Source organism: Ranitomeya variabilis, chromosome 4, assembly GCF_051348905.1.
Source record: "Ranitomeya variabilis isolate aRanVar5 chromosome 4, aRanVar5.hap1, whole genome shotgun sequence".
NCBI classification, from domain to species: Eukaryota; Metazoa; Chordata; class Amphibia; order Anura; family Dendrobatidae; genus Ranitomeya; species Ranitomeya variabilis.
In genome coordinates this window covers 503,331,976-503,349,222 of record NC_135235.1, presented here as the reverse complement: position 1 = coordinate 503,349,222, position 17,247 = coordinate 503,331,976, and the positions used below count along the sequence as shown (strand labels likewise).

General features: G+C 41.4%; 1 protein-coding gene across 1 annotated transcript in view; it reads left to right on the top strand.

Annotated features, from left to right (window-relative positions):
- RND2 (Rho family GTPase 2) overlaps positions 1-17,247 on the top strand; it is a 153,845-nt gene that overhangs the window by 82,830 nt on the left and 53,768 nt on the right. Inside the window, exon 3 of the mRNA XM_077252048.1 lies at positions 8,211-8,320. Within this exon, the coding sequence (XP_077108163.1) occupies positions 8,211-8,320 (110 nt within the window). The remainder of the gene's footprint in view (positions 1-8,210; positions 8,321-17,247) is intronic.

Below are 17,247 nucleotides of genomic sequence, written 5' to 3'. Positions count from 1 at the left end.
CAGCTATCGGCTATCTGATAGCTGCTACTGCGCTTGCGGCGCCGTCTTGCTGGAGAAAAAAAAAAATGTCTCCTCCAAGATGGCGCTGCCTGCGCAGTAGCATATATCAGATTGCCAATAGTTCCTACTGCGCAGACGCCGGCGGAGCCATCTTAGTGGAGACCAATTTTTTTTTTGCGTGCACAGACAAACGCGCACGCACATGATTGCACGCACACACACACACACACACATGTACACACGTGTACACACGCATACAGTGAAGGAAATAATTATTTGATCCCTTGCTGAATGTGATTTTCTGATCTCTCAATGTTAAAATTAACCTACCCTTAAAATTATAGACTGTTCATGTCTTTGTCAGTGGCCAAACTTACAAAGTCAACAAGGGATCAAATACTTATTTCCCCCTCTGTATGTACACGCACATATGTACGCACACATACACAGCAGCGGCACCAAATCTTTAAAGAACTGCCACTTATTATTCCTCATGAGACAGCACAAAGATACTGGTCAAAAAAAAGAATTTGGGTGCACACCTGAAAAAAAGATTAAACAAATGTCCAGAAAAAGGTGGCACTCGCCATCTGTGTAAAACATACCGTACATTTATTTCATTTGTTTAAAATGTTGCAGCGAGAGAATGATTAGAACACTTCATGGCACATTTTACACAGACTGTGAGTGGCACCTTGTTTCTTTTTCGGATATATATATATATATTTATTACACCGCACGTAAAATACCTTACGGTAGATAAAATGTGAATAAAGGGGAAGCGGTTTGGAATGTAGAGTCACTTTTGGCGTAGGATGGACCATGGAGAGCATGACGGAAGTGGTCTATCTGATTATGGCCACTTAGAGGCACCATATACTGTAACTATGGTAATATTTGGATTTACTTAGGACATATACCATGATAGTAGCGGTGTCATTGTAAAGTGCATGAAATCATTGTTGGTATCCAGCATAATAAGATGATGTTCTCTTGTCATTCACGTTGCATTCCTGTGTCAATCTAGTAGTAGAGGAGTTAATGAATTTCTACAGAAGGCTGTGGATTTTCACACACCTCACACTGTCACACTATGCAATGTAGCTAATTATTCCTTCTACAATTTCAAACAAGACCGTAATGGGGGAAAATAAGGTTTTATCCTCTAGGTGCTGTCAGTTGTGCTCCAATAATATGTAGAGGTGGGATCCTTTAGGGAGTGCTGGACCCATGGCCATACCATGGTCTGTTACGGTAATTTGAGATCTAGAAATACAGTGGAGATTGTATACGATTTATTTGTTTTGTAGTATGGAAGTATGAGTACTTCACTATAAACTGACCACTAGGTGGCACTGTTAGGCCATGTTCACACTTTGCGGGTTTTACCGCGGACCCGCAGCGTTTCTGCAGCTGCGGGTCCGCAGCAGTTTCCATTGCATCTACATTTACATGTAAACCCTATGGAAACCGCAATCCGCTGTGCACATGCTGCGGGAAAAACCGCGCAGAAACGCAGCGGTTTACATTCCGCAGCATGTCACTTGTTTGTGCAGAATCGCTGCGATTCTGCACCCATAGGAATGCATTGATCCGCTAACTTCCAGCACTGCAAGCACTGCTTTTTTTTCCTTCTCTAATACTATTATTGGCATGACGCCTTTAGTTGAGTTGTTTTCCTGCCGTAGCCCGGTGCTTACTCTTCTACCAGTGGTAATTGTGATAATATTTTTTTTTTGCCCAGTCTCCCTAGAAAAATGTCATTAGCTTTATTATAGCTTTGCTTTTTTAAATATGTTTCCTTGTTACTAATTAAGTCTTTAAAAAATAGTCAAAAGCCAATGTATTTGTTCACCCTTCTCATTCAGTCCTTGACCTCTATTTTCTTACTTATTCTACCCACCCGACTGTTGACTCTGAAAACCACTTTGCCACTTAGTGATCCTGCAGCTGTCACCTGCTGTGCATATCGCCCGTCCCTGCCCGGATGTGGGGTCATACATAATTTAGCACTTTGTCTCTTCTCACCAGGTTAGCCATCATTGTGCTTATGGATATAGGAAAGAGGCAGATGTGACTTTCCAGACCATTAACCCTTTAATGTGCCTTGTAAAACACTTGTTTCTTCTCATGTTAAAATGGCCACCATGCTTTGGGTGACAGCAGTTATTATTACTTTTATGGTCCCTGTATTTATGATCATATATCACGGATACAGCGAGAGGTAATGAGGGACCTTGCTCATGTCAGTTTACAATGTAATAATGTCTCTGTATAAATTTATGGCAGTGACTGATGGCTGGACAGCACAGGACAGGTGCCATAACCGGTGCGAAAGAAAGTTATAACTTAGTCATTTACATTATGTCCTGACAATTTCCTATCGTCTGGAAACTCAGATTGTTAGAACATATTAAACTTTGTTTGGTTGGATTTGATATAAAACCTTACAGAAAACATATGGTTACATATTAATGTAGTTACAGGGCTTAGAAGCCGCCTATAGCCACATTTTGGCTTTCAGCTACTGATGTAAAATACTGACCAAAAACTGACTGTGTGAACGTGGCCTTAGACTTCAGCACTGCACATCTCACATGTGATCAGAAGTGTAATACCATTTACATCCTAAAATGGATAGGAAGTTGGAATACCCGACAAACAATAGGCTGAGACCAGTTTAAAGGGAATCTTTTCAGAAAATGGCTAGCATTTAACACAACCCTGATTTTAGCAGTATAGATATACTCTTTTCTTTTTCTTTTTATATTTTGACTTTTTTTCACATCTAAACCTGCATTTATAAAATAAATTTCCTTATTACACCAGGTTGGATTACAGTGATGGGTAAATCGGAGGCACCATTCACAATAGGTGATGTCACCGCTCTCCCTCACATCACAATTACCTTTTCCACACGCTCATTAGATGCTCAACACAAAAGATGAGGTCTGATTCTGTTCACTGTGGCTGATATATGTGGATTTCCTGAAGGAACACGAGGAATAAGTGTACAATAGCCTCAGTCACGAGTGTGAAAATTGCAAGATTTCTAAATGTTTATAATTTTATCCCCCCCCCCACTATTAGGTATGTATAATATATACATAATTACATATGTACAGAATATGCATTGATACATATATGCAGAAAAAAAATATTAACAAAAACCTGATCTAAATAGGTAATTTTCTGCTGACTCCTTCCATTTAAATTTGAGAAACCCTGAGCATTTCCCCACAGAATAGGAATAAGAAGAGTGACATGTGAAGCTGTTTAGATGCGTCTCCGCCATAGCTATTTATTTCTGTCAAACCTGAGTGACAACCAGGAGTGGAGTCTGAAATTTTTTTTTTAAGTCACAGATGGTCAGTAAAATAATGTACCAACTTCAACTCCAGCACCTCTCCTCCTCACGTCTTTGGAGTGTGGGAGGAAACCAACATAAACACAGGGAACACATACTATCATTCTTCTCTATATGGCCTGTTCAGTTTGGTAATACTAGTTATGCATGATCTGTTTTTGAAGACTTTAGAGCTGAAGTCATCAGTATGGAAATACAGGAGGTTTGCTAGTTTCACAACCCTGGTGACCGCCAATATTTGGCTGACATTGCCTCATAGCAGGTCCCTACAAGGTTTGTCAGCAAATGTTGGAAATTCATGAGTAACAAGTTATTCAGCTCTGCCCAGTTGTATTGTGAATTTCCACACGACTTGTATATAACTGCATAATATCAATGCATGACGACCTATACTGGGACTCTGATGGTGCCATATTAGTTGACGTTGGCTTACCCAGATACCGATATAAGGAAGTTATTGCCGAGTAGGACTTTAATCTTGACGGACAACAAGTCACAGTCATTTCTCATACTCTTTAATGACATTTTTGAGGAGAAGCGGTACAGACCGGGTGTCACCTTTCCTATCTTAAGTCAACCATTGTGGGCGAATTTGCGGTGTTATCCAGGTTCCATTTACTTTGAGATTAGATTTGACGTGTGTTATGTCTCATGTATTATGTTGCTATGTGTGTCTGCAGCATGGGAGGTTGGGATATAAGCTTCCTGCAGGCAACTATCCAGTCTGACCTGATTGCTCAGCTCGGGTTGACTTTTTGTGATTATACAAGGCAAGGTCTGTGTGTATATGTCACAGGTATGCTTTTATGCACCGAAAATGATTTCACTCTTTGGTGGTTTGTGCTCGCAGCCAAATTCCAGTTATGAAAAGTGTCAACTCTTGTGTTTTCCATCATGTGTCAAAATGAATTGGGCAAGAAGCAGTTTAATAAGAAGGGACGCCTGTCTAGAAGAAGTAACTTGCAAACGGAAAAGACACTTTTATTCTACTACATGGTCATATATTGCGGTTATCATACTTGCAATGATTTCTTTTAATGGTCCAATTGAAATGATTGTTGTTTGGGGTAGTTATGTTCATTGCACCAAATCTTCTCCATCTATTTTGCAATCTTTCTAGATTATTTGGCGCCACAAAACATGAAGTGGGGAGGAAGCTTTGTGTCCGTGACTAGTTGACTTGTCATTCACTTATTGGAGCACCTCTAGTATATCGCAATTTTATTTGTGTATTTATAGAAAGCATTATGTATCACGAGGTCATAATAAGATAAAATTGCAAAACTCAAAATCAGAGAAATGGCTGCCTTCTGGCCAAGTGCCATACCTCCTATAAGGGTGGCCATGCCCTTGTTATGAAAGTTGAACGTTGGGAACAGTGTTTAATTCGCATAGCTAATTTTCACGAAAACTATTTGTTAGCATTGCAAACTCCCGGACCCGAAGAGACTAACAAAGATCACTATCAGGAGATGAAGTGACTTGATGACAAACTGGGCCACCTGGCATTAGTCAATGGGGGAGCTCTGAGCTATTCATGGGGCCATTCTTGTAATATTCCGAGAGCAGCCTGGCAGTTTTCAAGGAGAAAGCATAGTGGTTTTCAAGGTGAAGAACAAAGTGGTGTTTTTGTCATCATTTGGGCATTTTCCATATGCATAGTCTAGCATATATATGGGTGAGGGGGGGGGGGGACAGTCTTGCAATATTTAAGGATGAATTGAAGGAGGGAAGTGGAACGTGGCGGGGACAGTCTGACTCGCTTGGAGGTTCTGCTTGTGGCCCAGAGAGAATGGACCTCCAGTGCCTGTGCAGTTATATTGCAATAATGGCCAATGTAGATGTATAGTCTTTGTGCTGCTGGCTCTCAGGACATAGCTTTTGTGACTGCATTCTGCTTACTGTGTGTTGGGTTCAATTTGAGGTGATTTGTACAATTGTAACACTTTAATCTTAACGTGTGGTATTTCATGTGAACTGTCAATAAAAGATTGGAGTGTTTTTACAAGCTGTGAGTAAATTCGAAGTTTACTGCATAACTTGTTTTATATTTAGGTTTCCTTTTTTTGACAAGTCTTCTTGCCATTTTTTTCATGTAATGATATGGAGAAAAGGAGGCATTTATAGATCTGCAGTATAAAGAAACACATTATGGAGATTTTGCACTTAGACACACATTGTAATAGAAATCTCACTTTCTCCTTGACTGACTTGACTTTCTACTGGCAAGTTATTGACCATTATTGATGTCAGTCTATAGTCCGCAATTAAGACGGATCATTCACTTGTGAATTGATTGGCTGCATTGAGTTTCTAATTTTACACATGCTGACACATAGGCAGTGGTACTGCTGTGTAGGGTAGGGGTAGGGGATAAAAACACTTCTTTACCCTAATCCGATCAATATCAGATTAGTGGACCTCAAACTCTCAGCACCCCTACCCAGGGATGCCACCAGTGTTCTCAGGCCCTATATTGGCAACATTTTTGGTAATACAATGATCACTGTGTCATTATACACAGGAGCTCTGTATAAAGTATACTGTGTATAGTGTAAGTGTACCGGTAACACACTGACTCTCCAGTGACGTCTCTAGTTGAAGTTCTTCATCTTCCCTTTTATTCTTCATCGAGAACAGACTGCCATTACCCCTTCCAGCTAGGACTCATCTCTGCAGAAAATAAGTTATCTAGAGCATTATTTCCAGAGCACATTCCATACTTGTCCCCGAACTTCTACACTACGAAGCTGAACCCACAATTAATATATAATTAGTTATTATGCAACCTACCATTCCAAATATAAATTGTAATCCACCACTGTGCCCCCGCTAAATATAAAGAGGCACTTACCTTACACTATAAATATACAAATCAATTAGCAATTGTACTTCCCCCACTTCATTACCAGTCACACTACTGCATCCTCAACCCCCCCACTTTGTACTTCCCGCTCCCACGATTCCTGATATTTACGTGGCCCCCTCCACCTCAACTCATTTTTATGTCCGCTCTCCCACCTCCAGCCTCTTCTCAACTGCTCTCCCCCACCCTCAATTCATTTGGTTTCCTCCACACCCAATACGAAATTTACTCTCCCCATCTCCCAACTTGTCATAATTTGACCTCCCCCACATTCATATAATCCTTTACTCCACCCCCATTAATCATTATGTGCTCTCCCCACCTCTACCCTCAATTCATTATCATTTGCTGTCCCCCACCCTCAGCTCATCATTTGCTCTCTGTACCTTCCACCTTTAATTCATCATTTGCTGTCACCCACCCCCTATTCCCTATTCATTATGTTGCTTCAATACTTCATCATTTATTGCCCCCTGTCCCCTCCCTCAATTCATCATAATTTGCTCCCCCTACACCCATTTAATTAATTTTATTAAAAAAAAGTTTTTCATATTTACATCTCCTATGATCCCCTGCAGCTCCACTTCTGGTATCCTGGCACATGCCTATGCAATGATGTCATCACGTAGGTGGTGTCACCAGCACGTCAGAGAGAAGGTGGCGGGAGCTCTCCTGGAGCTGCGTTACTATTCTGTTTTGATGATTGTGGAGGTCCAGGAAAGCTCCCTGCATCGAGATGTGTGGTGCGCTGGCGCACAATACATTATTATACCCTGGGGGCCCAGTGAGCAGAAGCAAAAGAGGAGGGGCCTGGACTGAGTTCAGGCCCTCCCTCTTTGCTTTTGCTCACAGGGCCTCATACACCAGTAAGGGCTGTAATGCCCAGATGGCAGTCCTGTCCCCACCATCAGCTAAGGCTACGTTCACATTTGCGGTCCTCGCCGCAGCGTCGGGCGCCGCAGCGGCGCCGCATGCGTCATGCGCCCCTATATTTAACATGGGGGCGCATGGACATGCGGCGCACTTGCGTTTAGCGCCGCATGCGTCGCTGCGGCGCCCGCGTCCGGGCGCAGAGGACGCAGCAAGTTGCATTTTTGCTGCGTCCAAATTCAATGAAAAAAACGACGAATGCGGCGCAAAACGCAGCGTTGTGCATGCGTTTTGCTGCGTTTTTATTTGCGTTGTGCGTTGCGGCGCCGACGCTGCGGCGCACAACGCAAATGTGAACGTAGCCTAAGTGAAGGGGCTGCATTGCCTGTTTACTTCACATAGCAAACATCCGACAGTGGCTGTGCCTGGCACTGCAGCTCTTTTCTATTCTTTTCTTTTTGCGGTACTGCAGATCATTTTTAGACACAACCACTGTGTGCTTGCAGTGCTTGGTAAACCATAAAAGGGCTGTGGCGTTTGTCATAGCACCACAGTCACGTCAATGGAAGTTCAGGAAGTTGGCACCAAAGCAGTTTTGTGGAGTCCCAGTATGTTTGGACATCCTCTGATCTAATATATGGCCTCTTAACGAAATCAATTTAAAAGTACCGTAGTCTCTTTAGTAGTTTCTCCATCCATTGTGCCTAAGAAACTATAATTGCTAACAGCATTGGAGGTGAAGAAACTGAAAGATTTCAGTTTGGAAATTGCCGTCATTGAGGTCTCCCTCTAGTGCAGGCAGGAAGGTGCTCCGTACATACAGCTGCCTTTGAAAGATGGTCGACTCCAAAAAGGCCAAAGGGTTCAGTAAAACCCAATTATCTGCAGTACAGCATAAAGGACTTTGGGCACGATGTGCTGGACAGCTTATAATAATGCTTTCATTTCTACCCATGAGTGCAGGACCTTAATGTTTTTTCTCCTGAAAGTTTTATTGCTGTATTATAATGTGTAAGTGATAGAAAGACATTTACTAATCTCTCTTAGCTCAGGGATAAGATATATAGACATTGAATGGAATTGGCTAATGTGTTTCTCCATTTGCAGGCTCAGCGTATTATGACAATGTCCGTCCTCTGGCGTACCCAGAATCTGATGCTGTGCTCATCTGTTTTGATATCAGCCGTCCAGAAACATTAGACAGTGTATTAAAAAAGGTAAGTAGAATGATGTACTAATGTAGAGCTGCCCTAATGTGAACCTATCAACTTAAATTAATAGCAGCGATTGTGATCAGTTTTAGGTTTAGCTGATATTCAAAGGGTTTGTAGAAGACTAAAGAAACATGGCTTCTTCAGAAATCGGCCAGGATCATTGCAGCTCGGCTCCATTAGGCTGAGCTAATACCAGACATTATTTCTACCTATTAAAAAGATGGTGGATGTGTTGTAGGTGCTGAATGTAGGGAAAGGTGTCTGCAGTTATAATAATGGATGGGACACTCACCACTTGGTTAAAACATCACTTATTGCGGCTTTGTAAACAGAAATGTGGAGACAAATGTGGCTGCCAGCCATTTCGCCTGAATCACTCTAAGGGTCCCTTTCCACTTGCGAGATAAAAAACGGTCCGTAATCTGGACCGAAAAAACGGATGGAACGTATGCGATTTTCATGCGAGTGTCATGCGAGTACAATGCGATTTTTAATCGCATCATCCGTATGACATCCGTATTACTGTCCGATTTGTAGGCACCGGTGTCCTTTGAAAAGCCGGCAATTCAGCGCAGTGTACAGTAAAATCACACTGACAGGTTAGAATAGACTAGATATATACACATAGAATAGGTATATATACATATATATATGTCAGTGAGACACCTATATATGTATATTTATATTTAATGCAGCGCAAGATAGCATAAAAGCCGCTAATTCAATTGCCGGCTTTTAATTTCTCCTTCCCAAACCCGACAGGATATGAGACATGGTTTACATACAGTAAACCATCTCATATCCCCCTTTTTTTTGCATATTCCACACTACTAATGTTAGTAGTGTGTATGTGCAAAATTTCAGCGCTGTAGCTATTAAATTTAAGGGTTAACTCGCGGAAAAAATTGGCGTGGGCTCCCGCGCAATTTTCTCCGCCAGAGCGGTAAAGCCAGTGACTGAGGGCAGATATTAATAGCCAGGAGAGGGTCCATGGTTATTGGCCCCCCCGTGGCTAAAAACATCTGCCCCCAGCCACCCCAGAAAAGGCACATCTGGAAGATCCGCCTATTCTGGCACTTGGCCACTCTCTTCCCACTCCCTGTAGCGGTGGGATATGGGGTAATGAAGGGTTAATGCCACCTTGCTATTGGAAGGTGACATTAAGCCAGATTAATAATGGAGAGGCGTCAATTATGACACCTATCCATTATTAATCCAATTGTAGGAAAGGGTTAAAAAACACACACACACACACATGATTACAAAGTAGTTTAATGAAATAAAGACAGCGGTTGTTGTAATAATTTATTGCTCTCTCAATCCATCAGGAACACCCTCGCTTGGCAACATAATAAACGCACAAGATACATACCCTCAGATGTCCGATCATGTCCCACGATGTAATCCATCTGAAGGGGTTAACTAATATTACAGGCAGGAGCCCTGCAAATGCAGCTGTGCTCCGTGCTTGTAATTCCCCTGCGAATGAATGAAATGTAGGTCATTGACCTACATTTCCCTCAGTCGCGGTGATGCGCCCCCTGGTGGATGTCCTCATATGACCTGGAGCGTGGGAAAAAGTTCCCAGGCTGCAGTTCATGAGAACATCCACCAGAGGGCGCCTCACCGCGACTCAATGTAAGTACAGATCCTGCTTTCCTTTCAGCACCCGGGGATTACAGGCACCAGTGAGTGGTTTATCGCAGCTGGTGCCTGTAATATTAGTTAACCCCTTCAGATGGATTACCTCGTGGGACATGATCGGACATCAGAAGGTATGTATCTTGTGCGGTTATTATGTTGCCAAGCGAGGGTGTTGCTGATGGATTGAGAGAGCAATAAATTATTACAACAACCGCTGTGTTTATTTCATTAAACTACTTTTAAATCATGTGTGTGTGTGTGTGTTTTTTAACCCTTTCCTACAATTGGATTAATAATGGATAGGTGTCATAATTGACGCCTCTCCATTATTAATCTGGCTTAATGTCACCTTCCAATAGCAAGGTGGCATTAACCCTTCATTACCCCATATCCCACCGCTACAGGGAGTGGGAAGAGAGTGGCCAAGTGCCAGAATAGGCGCATCTTCCAGATGTGCCTTTTCTGGGGTGGCTGGGGGCAGATGTTTGTAGCCACGGGGGGGCCAATAACCATGGACCCTCTCCTGGCTATTAATATCTGCCCTCAGTCACTGGCTTTACCGCTCTGGCGGAGAAAATTGCGCGGGAGCCCACGCCAATTTTTTCCGCCATTTAACCCTTTATTTCAGCAGCTACAGCGCTGAAATTTTGCACATACACACTACTAACATTAGTAATGTGGAATATGCAAAAAAAAGGGGATATGAGATGGTTTACTGTATGTAAACCATGTCTCATATCCTGTCGGGTTTGTGCAGGAGAAATGAGAAGCCGGCAATTGAATTAGCGGCTTTAATGCTATCTAGTGCTGCATTAAATATAAATATACATATATAGGTGTCTCACTGACATATATATATGTATATATACACATTCTATGTGTATATATCTACTCTATTCTAACCTGTCAGTGTGATTTTACTGTACACCGCGCTGAATTACCGGCTTTTCAAAGGACACCGGTGCGTAAAAATCGGACAGAACTCGCATGGTGCGAGTGCTGTGCGATTTTTTTCTCGCACCCATTGACTTGCATTGGCGAGTCTCGTCCGAGAATCGCAGCAATACGCAGCACGCTGCGATTTTTTTCTCAGCCGATCCAGATTTTTCTCAGTCCGATTTCGGCTGAGAAAAAAATCGCAAATCAAAAGACACCTATTAACTAACATTGGTCCGAGTGCAATCCGATTTTTTATCGGATTGCACGCGTCCGTTTTCCTCGCAAGTGGAAAGGGACCCTAACTCTGAGTCTTCAAATAATAATGGAAGTTTGTTGGCACCATTAATATTCTAGAGCAGGAGCTTGTTATCTACGCTTCATTCCATCCCTTGAAAATGAGTAGCTCTGTGATGAAATCCTTTTCATCTAACTTGCCTTATATCGTGTTTTTTGTTTTAAACCACCTCGTGTATATGAACTTAGTGAGGGCAAATTCCCTATCCATGTTGTCCATAGAAGTCATTTGACCTTGATGTAGTACACGCCAAAAGGCCACCTCTTTGAGAAAACCTACCCCATGTCAGGACCAGATTTCCTGTGACAAATTCTCTTGCATACAAGCCATCTTTTTTGCGAATATCTATTTTTAATGCAATTTTGAGATGTCTAGGACTAGTAACCAGTATAAATATTCAAAGATTTTTTTTTTTTTTTACTAAAGTTTTTGATCTGGAACAACATTGTTGCCAACATTTTTTATAAAATACTTGCTTAAAACTTTACTTTTAAAGGCCATTGATAAAAGCCCACAAAACCAGTGTAAAATTGAAAGGTTATTCATTTTATTTTTAAATTAAAGATTGTGATATAAAAAAATGGCTTTTAAAAAAAATAAAAAAATAAATTGCTTGAAACTCTAAGACCTGATTAATAGTGATGAGTGAACGTGCTCTGATAAGGTGTTATCCGAGCATGCTCGTGTGCTAACAGTGTCTTTGGCGTGCTTGAAAAATACGCTGGCGTCTCCGCGGCTGTTGAACAGAGAAATGCAGGGATTGCCTGTTTTAGACAATCTCTGCATGTGTTGCAGCTGTTGAACAGCCGCGAGACATGCAGGGACTCAAACATATGATTCGAGCTCACTGAAGTCACTCGTTTAGCGCTCGGATAACACCTTATCTGAGCACGTTCGCTCATCACTACTGATTAGTAATCATTTTTTTTCTATAGCACCAACATATTCTTCATCGAATTTTAGACGGGACTTGTACAGACCAGAAGGAGTGAGGGCCCTGCTCGCACGCTTACAATCTATGGGAACAATAGGTCATTTCTTAATGATGACTTTAAGATCACGTTCACACTATCAGTATTTTACCTCCGCATTAGAAATCCAAAACCAGGAGTGGGTGATGAATACAAATGTGGGACGTGTTTCTATTATACTTTTCCTCTGATTGTTCATCTCCTGATTTTGGCTTACAAATACTTTAAGTAACGTGTCCTAAAGAGGTTTATTCTATTTTATGTCTTCCTTGAATGCTCCAAATACTGGAAAATAAAAGCTGGCTCAGACTGATAAATTACATTTGTACATATCTATTCACAATGTACTTGGTTGGCACGCTATGGTATCCATGACTAGCTTAATAAAACACAGCTAACTAGTCCATACTAGACTGAGGGCACTGCAGAGCCCAGTGGATAGGTTAGAACTTGCTACTTTGAGACTATCTTTTTAAGTTGCCCATTTGTAAAACCTGTGGTGTCTGGGCCCCGCAGCCTTGATGCATTGAAATCATAATTTTAGTAGAACAGAGTGAAGAATATTCTATATTCCGATCTACAGAGCTTTTGAGCGTTCATGTAAAGGATGGAGACAAGTGTCAGAAGTAGCGCATCGATAAACACGAATAAGTATTTCAACAAAAAAATCTCGTAACACAAATAAATTGAAGTGATAATATGACATGATTGTGAAGAGGAGCATCAAGATAATTCCCTTTCTATTGAATGGCAGAGTATTGTTGTTATAGCTCATTTTGTAGTATTTTAAAATTCAGTTGCCATGGAAAACAGATGACCATTTATCTTTTATAGATAATTTTTGTTATTTTCCTCCATTTGTATGTATTTTCAGTAGAGATGTCTAAATTGTCTTTGCTTGCAGAGATCCCAGAATTGGTTGGATCATTATAATTCCCATTGATGCAGTGATACGGTGAATACATTTGTGTAACGGTATAAGTGTACAATCCTCGTCTGACCGTACAACCACTTTACCTGTCATACTATACTTAGTTTTGAACATTCAGTTGTTTTGGTTCTTTTTGTTTTTGTTTTGTTGAATCGTTGCAAAAATTTTTACTAAACATTCAGCTTGCAGCTGTATTTTCTACTATTGGTTTTTCTTTCTAAAGCCGCCCATACATATTAAACTAATGTCATCAGAACCCGCCAATATTGACCGAGTCAGCCGACAGTCTAATGATGTGTATGGGAGCCCAGGAGAACGGACTGTCAGGGAAGATGTTCATCAGACATGTTTAGTTTGGGCTGCTGAAGGCTCTGTTTACCTGGAGATGAGTGTCTGCTCTCACCTAGAGAACACAGGCGCTGTCGGCACAACAGGCGCTTATTTGTAAGGGATAGATGGACTGCCGGACTAATGATCGACCAAAGCATTAATCGGTCGACAGATGGGACCAATGTGATGGCACTATTATTATAGGGTATTGTTTGTTCGCTTTCCTAAAGATAATTAAAGTTCCTCCAAAGGGTGGCGCTTCACTTTAGTGTGTTGGGTACCCAGATATATTTGAAAGTACTGCTCCAATATGTTGACCTTGTACATCCAGAACATGTTCACATTTGTGTTCTGTGGTAAATGGCTTCTAGTAGTGAATATATTCGGAAGAAAATAAAAAATTTAGCATTCGTTTGTTTTTCTTTCACTGTTCTGCAATAAAGACTCCAATATACATTAGATTAAAATATGTTGCTGGTTGAACGATTGTTTAAAGAGCAGACATAATGGTTACACAGCCATAAACAGTTACATCCATGTAGCCCATTATAGTTGTTTAACCTGGCCTTACATGTCCAGTGACACTGGGCAACCAACAAAAAAACTTTCTGGGAATATGCTATCAAAGACTACCTTTCTTTGAACGAAAGATATTTTGGCTGAGTTTTCAGAAAAGTAATTGAACACGACCAGATTAATTTCATGCGGTTACAGTCACGAGCCAAGTAATGACTAAAGTTGATGAAAGCAAAACAATTTCAATCTAACTTTTATATGTGGACCTTACAAGTAATGTTAGAACGTAATCTTATTATTTAAATCAGTTTTTTGTATGACATGCATTTATTTATTTTTTTAATTTTAGATTTTTTATTTGTATAACCTCAATTCAAAACAAAATTACAAAACTGCCAATTTTCACAATTGCCACTTGGGCTTTCTTAGAATCCTACATCGTTTTCTGTCAGGGAGAGTTTACAGCAGGCTCCTTAGCATCAGAGGCAGGATTACAATGACATGATGATGTAACACCTCTATAACAGCTGATGACGCAGGATCCACCAATCACAATAGGTGATGTCACAGCTGACCTGCTCCTCCCTTCTCAATGACCTTTGCACATACGCATTAGGCCTCTTTCACACTTCCGTCTTTCAGCTCTCGTCGAAATACGTCGATTTTTGAAAAAAATGTGCAGGATCCTGCATTTTCCCATAGACTTGTATTAGCGACGTATCACGACGGATGGCCACACGTTTCGTCCGTCGTGCACTGGATCCTGTGGAATTTGACGGCCCGTCTTTTCAAAAAAATTTCCAGGAAATGTTTTTTTGTCTGCAGTGGAAAAACGTCCCCTGACGCCTCCTGCTGCATACATCATCACACAGAATGGGAGTCTATGGACGCAGGATCCTGTGCACACTGTGAAACGCAGGAATCCAGTGACGGATGTAGTTTTTACTTCTGAGCATGCCAGGAAGCAAATAGCATATTCCAACCCGGGGAAAAGTCTCTCTCTCTCCTCTCTCTCCCCTCTCTCCCCTCTTTCCTCCCCGGACACTTATACCTTGGATGCGTTGCACACGTTTTCAACTATTTTTGCAACGTCCGTCGATACGTCGGTTCACTGCACTCTGACGCAGGACGACCGTGTGAAAGAACCCTGAGATGCTTCACTACAAAAGTTAGGGTCGTGAGTAATGTACATGTATATTTCCTGATTCTGGAAGTTGGAGTCTAAAAAAAAAAAAAAAGCCCCATTGGCCAGTTTAAAAATTGCAAGATTTCTATTTTCTGTTTTAACAAGAATTTTGTATTAAATATTGTGATATGGAAAATTTAAAATTGAATTGCTACAAATTTCTTAAAAATACTTTTAACACAAAACCGGATTTAAACAATAGTTTATTTTCTGGTGATACATTCTCTTTCAGTTTAAAGTTTCACTTAGAAATGTAATAAAATGCTAGTTATTGCCATTTGCGCAGACAATGTGCTTCCATGTTTTGGGATTTTGTGGGCTATTGCTATAAGGTATCTGGGATTATATAAGAAAATCACACAATGTTCTCGTAATATACAATTTCACACTTTCCTAAGGAGACACTAAAAGATCTCTTAATGTCCATAGCCTGCAGATGGTTTACCTATCAGAGAAGGGAAAGCATTTAGCTGGGCAGTTTGCTCAGTCACACACATGGGCAGCTGGCCCAGAATAGGAGGGTCATAGTCTAGAATTGCTTTTGTTTAGAGCGCTGCAGGGTGTTCTGTGCTGGGCACAGATCGGGGTACATGACGTCCCTTGGGTAGGCTCGTTTGTGGGGGGTTTTCTTAGGCTCTGTTCACACATTGTCTTTTTTTAGGCAAATTAATGGCTGCGTTTTACAGGACCAGCAAAAGCTAGGAGATTTCAGAAATCTCATGCACACACATTGTTTTTTTTTTCCCTGACTAAATTGGAAAACTGCCGCTTTTTTGGAAACTGTGGCATGTCCCTTTCAGCATTTTTGCAGCGTTTTTTTCACTCGTAGAAAACAATGAGTAAACGCAGCAAAAATGCAAGTATCAGGTTTTGCTGTGTTTTTTGGAAAATCGACCAAGAACTAATTTTAAACAATATCTTTATTTCAACATTTTTAGGATAAACATATCAACACAACCCCCTTAAAACACCCTTCTGATATAAGACAGGGTTGATTATCTGGTCTATATGTATACGGGCAGAGGGGTGGGGTACCTCACAAAGGTCTGTACCTACACGTCCCTATGGTGCCCCCTACCTAACTGCGGAGGTTGGCACCCTCTTGAACGCAATATGGCGCCCCCGCTCCTCGACGGCTGACCCTCGATGCCCTATGGGTCCCTAGTACACACTGCGTCGTGGACACCTCACACCTGCCCACTCCTAGGGCCCAAACATTAAAAATATATACCAGATATGATATTTCCACCAATTAACACAATGATAGATAAAATCACTGCCTCTCAAGGCTCAAACAATAATAGTAAATCAAATGGCACGCTTGGCCGTCTGTTCTAAGCCTCCTTCACTGGCTATCGCACCCTTATGTGTCCCTACCAACGTTCACCTGCCTTACAGCGGAGGTTGGCACCCTCTTGTCCGCAAAGTGGCGCCCCCGCTCCTCGGCGGCTGTCCCTAGGATACCCTAAACAGGTCCCTACAAGTAATTAGATCCGCTGAGGAAAAGTGCCTATGGGGCTATGCTGGTGGACTATGATATACGCATTAAATCATGATATCGGCAGGACACGCACAGTGAGTCAGAACGTACCATATTCGGCTCTATTATTGAATTTATCACATACGGCAAGCAAGGATACAACCTTGTCTATATACTAGGAACACATATGTATATATATACTAATATCACTTGTTATTTCAGAGTATATACATGGTGAAAACATCAATGATAACCATAAGGATGCAACCCTGTCTATATACTAGGAACACATATGTATATATATACTAATATCATTTGTTATTTCAGAGTATATACATGGTGAAAACATCAATGATAACCATAAATCAAAAATAACAATAAAAAATCTGTTGCACTTATCTGTGCCCAGATCTCGCCTCTACGCGTTTCCCCCCCATGATATGGTTCTTCAGGAGGCACATGGGAAAAAAACCGTGTGTAACCACATCGGTGGTATGTTGTGCCTGGTTGCAGGGCACAACATACCACCGATGTGGTTACACACGGTTTTTTTCCCATGTGCCTCCTGAAGAACCATATCATGGGGGGGAAACGCGTAGAGGCGAGATCTGGGCACAGATAAGTGCAACAGATTTTTT